This window comes from Gekko japonicus, unplaced genomic scaffold, assembly GCF_001447785.1.
Source record: "Gekko japonicus isolate JY-2015 unplaced genomic scaffold, Gekko_japonicus_V1.1 scaffold1976, whole genome shotgun sequence".
NCBI lineage: Eukaryota > Metazoa > Chordata > Lepidosauria > Squamata > Gekkonidae > Gekko > Gekko japonicus.
Genome location: NW_015170948.1, coordinates 237173 through 245348, shown reverse-complemented (window position 1 = coordinate 245348; position 8176 = coordinate 237173). Strand labels below are relative to the sequence as shown.

The window sequence follows — 8176 nt, the reverse complement described above, 5'->3', positions numbered from 1 at the left end:
CCTCTTCAACTGTGTTCACCTTTTAACTTCATACTTAATTCAATATATTTCCATATATTTTTGCAAGTGGTGCGCTAGATACTAACGATACAAAAATACACTATGAAAGTATTGCTAAATGATGTATTTTGGCCGTTCAGTAGTTTTACTCTGGATGAAACACGCTATCAGTTCAGAGGCTGCAACTGAGAAGGCCGGATTGGTTTGGAGGAGGGGGCAGAAGGCTTTGTTCACCTTTTCCATAGACTGCATTTTACACTTGAAAACTGCAGCCCCACACTCCTTTTAGCACCTGCCTCATCCCAGGAAGCAGTTACAAGTTTTGATTGTGTTGAAATGACACCGCACCCCACGGGTAACTTACATAAAAGCCAGAGTTCTGGGGAAGTTTAATTTGCATTCTGGGAATTATTTTTATTGATTCATTTATTTATTTATTAGATGTATACCCCGTCCTCCCCACCAAGGCAGGTTCAGAGCGGCTTACAGTAAAAGAGTTAAAATCATAAAAAACAATTCAAAGGTGCCTCTTCAACTCTGTTCACCTTTTAACTTCATACTTAACTCAATATATTTCCATATATTTTTGCAAGTGGTGCCCCCGATACTAACGATACAAAAATACACTATAAAAGTATTGCTAAATGATGTATTCTGGCCGTTTAGTAGTTTTACTCTGGATGAAACCCGCTATCAGTTCAGAGGACTGAGAAGGCCGGACTGGTTTGGAGGAGGGGGAGGAAGGATTGGTTCACCTTTTCCACAGACTGCATTTTACACTTGAAAACTGCAGCCCCACACTCCTTTTAGCACCTGCCTCACCCCAGGAAGCAGTTACAAGTTTTGATTGTGCTGAAATGACACCGCACCCCACGGGTAACTTACATAAAAGCCAGAGTTCTGGGGAAGTTTAATTTGCATTCTGGGAATTATTTTTATTGATTCATTCATTTGTTTATTAGATGTATACCCCGTCTTCCCCACCAAGCCAGGTTCAGAGCGGCTTACAGTAGAAGTTTAAAACAGTTAAAATCATAAAAAAACAATTGAAAGGTGGTATACATAGATATTGCTTATAAGATGGTGAAACATGATTTCCAAGTAATTACATACTCAGGTATCCGTCAGTTGTAATAATAGCTGATGGTGAAATTCCAAGGTAAGGCTCTAATTTTGTATCAGATGTTATATGTGGCTTCTCAATCGAATGCCTGGTGGAAGAGCTCCCTCTTACAGGCCCTGCGGGATTGTAGTAAACTCCGCAGGGCCCTGCTGTCCTCGCAGAGCTCATTCCACCAGCGCAGAGCCACCAGAGAAAAGGCCCTGGCCCTGGTCGTGGCCAGTCTGGCCTCTTTAGGGCCAGGGAGAGCCCGGAGATGTTGCGTCCCTGAGTGCAGCACTCTCCGGGGCACATGGGGGGAAAGGCGGTCCCTCAGGCATGCTGGCCCCTGGCCATAAAGGGCTTATCACAGGTTATACTAGAATAAACGTCCTGGAGAAGACAAAGAATGGAAATAAATCTGGCTAGAAGAACTTCAACTGGCACCTAAGCATGAGCTGCAGTGAGGAAGACGAAGTGTTAGAAACCACCCTTCTGCCTCCTCCATTAAGGGGCTGAGCGGACGGCTCGGTCTCACTCCACACTCCCTCCTGCCATGCTGCTCCCACTGACCCACAGGGCTCCACAAGGCCCCCCTGATCCCAGGAGTCAGCTTCCAGGGGTCAGAAAGAGCTACAGGGAGAAGGGGAAAGCAAAACTGGTCATCCTTGTGCGAACTGATTGCCGAATTCCAACCCCTTGTTAGGAATATCCCAACAGGTTAAAGGAAAGAAGATTTTGGTTTTTTTGGACCGATGAGATTCTACAGGAGGAAGGAGAAACAGATGGATTTCCCCCCTTCACTGACGGGAAGGCAGAGAGGGGCCGTGCTGGCCTTTTGGAAAGAAGGTGGCGGCAAAAGAGGACTTCCTTCCAAACCAGCGCAAACTGAAATTTGGTCGCTTTAGGACTATTATGCCCCCCCCTTTCTGGTTTGCTGGTATAAGGAAAACTTTTCTGTCAGTGACGGGAACTTCCTGCACTGTGGTTTGTCCTCTTACTTCCCCTGAGCAGGCAGGTCTACTCTAAATAGCTTGCAAAACACCCCTAGTAGTGGGCGGAAGGCCCTCCCCCCGCCCCCCTCTCCCGCGGCTTGCGGCTTGGCCAGGGGCTCCTGCTCCCCCCCTTAGAGAGCAAGCCCTAAGGAGGTCTAGTCAGAAGCTCAAGCAGGTCTCTTCAAAGGGGGCTTACTCCCATGAAAGTGGTGTTAGGATTGTACTGCTCGTCACCCACACCCTCCTCCACGCTCTCTTTTAACTCTCTTTTAACTCTCTTTTATCTCTCTCTCTCTCTCTCTCTCTCATTTTCCTGTTCCATACTCGGTCAAGGCTTCAAAAGCAGCGATAGCTTCAGGTCAGGGTTCCGCAGCTTCTGCAGAAAGGCAAAACAGGGAGCACTGCAATGAAAACGGTTCCAAGTTACTTACGGTGCAAAGTGTTTCAAAAGTCTTTTCAGAGACAAAGGATCCATCAAGGCCAAAAAGGAATATAGATGCATAGGAGAGCATCCCCCCGAGAATAATGAGATTGTTCATGTAGGGACTGGACATCTTGATCAATCTGGAGAGAGAAGACCAGAAAGCCGTCACTGTACAGGGCCGTCCACCGGGGCAACAGACAGGACGTCCACAATGCAACAGGCAGGGCTCCACAGAGCAGGCGGTGCCAAGAAGACTTGCAGCCCAATCCTATGAAGGGCTACTCCCATTTAAGCCCATTGAAACCAGTGGGCTTAGACTGGAGCGGCTCTTCACAGGGACTGCACTGCTAGTGCATGGGGAAAAATCAGCAAAAATAGGACACACACAAAGACAGGTGGATCAAAGATCCCCAGTGACAGAAAATTAATGTACAGAAACACGCAAATATGTTAATCATATTGGAAAATAACTATATATGTAACAATGGAAGGTAAAGGTATAGGTTTCCCGTTGCTCGAAAGCCAGTCAAATCCGACTCTAGGGTTGCGGTGCTCATCTCCGTTTCCAAGCCGAAGAGCCAGCGCTGTCCGAAGACGTTTCCGTGGTCATGTGGCCGGCATGACTAAACGCCAAGGCGTACAGAACGCTGTTACCTTCCCACCAAAGTGGTACCTATTTATCAACTTGCAATTTCTTGCTTTCGAACTGCTAAGTTGGCAGGAGCTGGAACTAGAGACGGGGATGGTGAAATTCCGTCATGCGGCACACTCGGGTCTCGAACTGCTGAACTACTGACCTTCCACAGCCTGCAGTTCAGCATCTTAACCACTTGAGCCACCACAGCTCCATTAACAATGGAAACAGAGTATCAAATAGTCAGTTTTGTACTGTGTACAAGTACAACCAATCTGTTTTAAAAATTGACTGTATTTTTTACAGAGGAAATGAAGTTCATTCATGGTTTGAAACTCAGACTTATACATATTGGAGCGGAAATTCATGGCCTATGAGAAAAATTACTGGTATAAGAAAATGAGAGGGAAGGACAGAATCCATATCAGAAACAGGGAATCGACGGAAGTTCCCTGGACGATGTGCAAGACCTTTATTTGGTGGGTGTTCCACCTGAGAACACCCGACACTCTCAAATGGCTGTTGAGAACAATCTGAAAATGAACGATTTTATGCAAGATTGTTGAATTTAAGCAAAGTAACTGTATGTACAGAATTCAAGAAATATGCAAATCTATGGCCTGCTATATAAAGAAGTTTAGATCAGCATTAAATGTCTTTAATCTCCTACACTAAAGCAATTATTTATGTTACACAGCAGTTTAATTAGCTGAGGATTCATAGAGTGGGGAAAACCCCCAGGTTGTTTGCCTGTAGTTGATGATCTTTCCGTTGCCATCTGTGCAGTCACACACTTGGGTTAAGACCTGTGCGCACACCCATCCTCGGAGGATATCAGAGCTAGCCTCGAACTTTTTGGGGGGGGCATGATTTCCCCCCCTTCTCTGGGGAGCAGGCACTGACTGCACATGCCCTGGAGGTGGGGAGAAAGCACCCTCCCACTCAGTCCCATCAGCTATAGGTAAATGAACGAGAGATGCCAGATGTGGGGAAGGGTGGGTGGGTGGGTGGGTGTGACTGCACGGATGACCACTCAGACATCTTCAGTGACAGGCAAGCAACCTTTTAATCTGCTTCCTGGTCTCTGTGCAGGCCACACACTTGGGTGAGTCGTGAGCTGCAATGGAACAGGACAGTGGCTAGGAGGACCCAGGCATCTGCAGTGATTGCACCCCAAGTTGGAAGGTAAGGACACAGCCTGGTACCCACGGGCAGGGTGACGGTGGGAGAGGGGGGCACTGTAAGATGGAGTGAGCCAAAGAGGCCGCTTGGGTTGTTGTGTGGACCTCTTACCAAATGAAGGCTTGTGCTTGGGCTGGTATGACTGCTTAGGAGGGATGAACTTTTCCCTTCAAGTGAGTCAAAGTTCGATGCTTGCAGGGAGCACTGATACTTGGGGTAGGTGGTCCTCCAGTGCCTGGATCTGATTTCCTCCAAGTTAGTCAAAGTTCGATGCTTGCAGGGAGCACTGATACTTGGGGTAGGTGGTCCTCCAGTGCCTGGATCTGAGCTGGCGCTGGGCACGTGGCTGATGGACCCCGAGGTTCCTAGCGCACTTCATGCTGTCAACCATGGTGGATAGGGCGTCATTAGTGGAGGCATGGAACAGGCCCTCACCATCAAAAGGCAGATCTTCTGCCTTGGCTTTGACGTCAGGCTGGAGAGAAGCAGACCAGAGCCAGGCATGCTGGCCAAAGGCAATAGCTGTGGCTAGAGACCCTGCAAATCTTCACTGCCATAGAAGTGGCTCCTTGCGGGAAGGGCGAAGGCAAGTCCAGAATCAAGGGTACGGACTGGCTGGCTAGATGGAAACTGTAAGCCGCCAAATTGGAGAGATAATTATGCATTTTTGACACGATGGTAGTCAAGGAATATATTTTCCTGCCCAATGCATCTATTTTCCTCTCTTCCTGATCAGGGCCTGAAGGGCCTCTGCCATACGCCAAATGAGCTCAACTTGATGGGCAACTTCAGAGGATTTGTAGAGTGCATCACCCTTGTACGAATCTGAGTCGTTGGTATTGACATTAGATGGTTCAGAGGAAGAAGTCTGTACATCTCCAGACAGCGGGTACGGGACAGGTGTGTGGACTGGGTCCATAGTCTCTTGGAGGGAATGGTCAGGAGCAGGTTCCAAACCCGAGGTTAGAGCTGCAGGGTTGCACGGGGGGGCCAGGCCAGACAGAGGATCCACAACATGGCTCCTGTGTTGGCGAGACGGTCTCGAACCTGATGGTTGGGAGGATTGAGAGGCCCTAGAGTATCGACGTGGGAAACTACTGAGCAGGTGGGGGATGGCCCGGGAGCCACCTGGGCAAGCAATGGGGCCACTGTTTCCTCTACCATCACTGCTACTTTTGGGGATAGGGAGGACCCCCCCACACACACATTCACCTATCTCGAAAGATTCAGGAGTGGTTCCTAGGTGGATTTTTTGCTAAAACCCAAGGCAGAGGACGGTCCTCAAAAAGGGACAGGTAGGGTGGAAAAAAGGATGAGGCAGATTAGACGTTTACTAATTGGTTGACCGTCTATTCGGTCTTAATGGAGGTACAGTCATGTCTGCCTATCCAACAACCACCTGGGCAATGTCTTGCGGGCACAGGCACTGGTGGGCAAAAGGGCTGCAAAATGCGATGAGGCATTTTGTGGGTGAGCGTCTCTCAACAAAAAGCCCAGATGAGACCTTATTTTTTCTTTTTCTTTTTAGTGTTTGTCTGTGTGCGCACATGCTTGCATGCCTGGAAGTCATGGTGGCTTCTGGCAACCCCTGCTGGGGCTCGGACACTTCCAGAGAGGTGGCTTTGCCATTGCCTGCCTCTGAGTCCTAAAGCCCAGATGAGACCTTATTTTTTCTTTCTTTCTTTTTAGCATTTGTCTGTGTGCGCACATGTGCTTGCATGCCCGGGAGTCATGGTGGCTCCTGGCAACCCCTGCTGGGTCTCGGACACTTTCGGAGAGGTGGCTTTCACGTTGCCTGCCTCTGAGTCCTGAGCCCGGGTCTTCCTCGGAGGCCTCCCTTCCAAGCACTCATCAGGGTCGGCCTGCTGAGCTTCCGAGAGCTGACGAGATCGGGCTTGCCCTCTGGGCTATCCAGGTCAGGGCAGATGGAACCCTACTAATGACAAACTGCGGTTATTAGTGGTCAGCCCGTACATCCAGGGCAATCAGACCTGACCCGTCCCACAAGGTATGCTGGGAGTTCAATCAGGAGAAGTGCCAGAGGGCGCACTGTTAATTTGGACACAGTTGCATGCTGTACTTGGGCCTCCATCCCAAACGGTCCTGCTCCCGTTTCCTGCTGGCCAGCAGTCCTTTCAAGGCATTTGGCCCTCCTCGAATATCGCCACAGGCAAGGTGGGCGGACGCAGCGGCTCTTCAGCATCCAATACCAACAGAAGGGAATGAGCAACCCAGTTGGGGGGCACGGGGGGGGCTGGCCACCCCCCCGTTAGGCTTCATGCCCTTACTTGACCTCTGTCCCTTTTGGGCAGCAGCCAGTTACCTTTGAGACAGTTTCACCTATCACTTTTAGATATCTTTTACCGGCCGGCCTGTCTACACAGATTCCGGCAACTCAAAATCAGCCAGGGAAATGTTGGATGTTGCCACAGCGGCCACATAGCGCCCATTATTTAGATGCCACAAGGCATCTTGCAGCCCTTCAGTCGTTCGCAGCAGAACTGGGGCTACCACTGGCACAGGAAAAGACAGACGGCCTGACCACTCAACTGGATTCGGTAGCTGGGCTGTCCCATCTTCCGGAGGACAAGCTTTTGGCCCTTAAAGCTCTCATCACCCAGGTCCTGGCTCACCCAAAGTATACTCTGAAGGAGCTTCAGTCACTCACTGGGCATTTGAATTTCACTTGCCGGGTGGTTTCCCAGGGTCGGGCCTCATGTGTACTCCTAGCACAGCCTACAGCAGGGGCCCCTTATCACCATGCAAGGTTGATTTGGGGCATGAGAAAGGACCTCAAGGTATGCTTGGTCTTTTTAGCACACCGTAACAGGGTTACCATTTGCCAGGAACCGCCATACTTGGGCAGTAGCATTTAGGTCCAGTCTGAGGCCACAGGCAGCATTGGCTATGGTGTATACTACAATGGGTGCTGACGCACATAGCCTTGGCCACTGCTATGGGTGGAATCTGGTATCTTACGTGATCTCACCTTCTCAGAGCTGTTTCCAGTTCTCATGGCAGGAGGCATTTGGGGGGAGCAGTTCAGGAACAGGAGGGTCCAGTTCTGGTGCAACCACCAGGCTGTGGTGTGGGTTATTAACAAGCAGGCATCATGCTTAGAGCACGTCATGCACTCGGTACTCAGATTTGTTCTGGTTTGTTTCTCTGCTAATATAACGTTTTCACTGCAGCACGTCACAGGTGTCGATAACAACATGGTGGATGCCTTGTCTTGCCTTCAGGAGGAGAGGTTCTGCGGTCTGGCACTGGAGGACAACCGTTACCGGCATCCATTCCCGAAAGAACTCTGGGCACTTGGGAATGTGCCACGATGGAGGGAGCACTTAGCCCAGTTGTGCCATCCACCCTGCATTCCTACTCTTCCACAGCCTCATCCTTCCTGGCCTTTTGGACCCACGTTGGGGGGAAGGGGAGCCTTACACCTGGCCAATGCCAGAGGTGTTAGTCCTCCAGTATTTGGCTTCGCCCCCAGGACCCTGCCTGGGCATACGGTGGCCATCTCTTTCCTTAGTAAGGACCAGAGCACCCAACCCCACAGACCCATCACTTTTTACATTCTAGCTTGGCTTATCTGGCCGGCTTCCAAAGCCACGCTCTTCAAAGCGACATTTACCTTAGGATTCTTTGGTGCTCTCAGGGTGGGGGGAGCGGGTGACCAGCTGCAGGGATGACAGATCCGATAGGACCCTCAGGGTGTGCGACTGGCCGGTCCAGGGATCCCAGGTCTGCTTAGTTATCAGATGGTCTAAAATGGACCAAAATGGACAGGGCACATGACTTCTTCTCCACTTGCTGCCAGAGTCCAGCCCATGCCCTGTCCT

General features: G+C 50.1%; 1 protein-coding gene across 1 annotated transcript in view; it reads right to left on the bottom strand.

Annotated features, from left to right (window-relative positions):
* LOC107116870 (gamma-aminobutyric acid type B receptor subunit 2-like) overlaps positions 1-8176 on the bottom strand; it is a 293581-nt gene that overhangs the window by 78082 nt on the left and 207323 nt on the right. The window contains exon 9 of the mRNA XM_015418893.1: positions 2526-2658. Coding sequence (XP_015274379.1) covers positions 2526-2658 — 133 coding nt within the window. The remainder of the gene's footprint in view (positions 1-2525; positions 2659-8176) is intronic.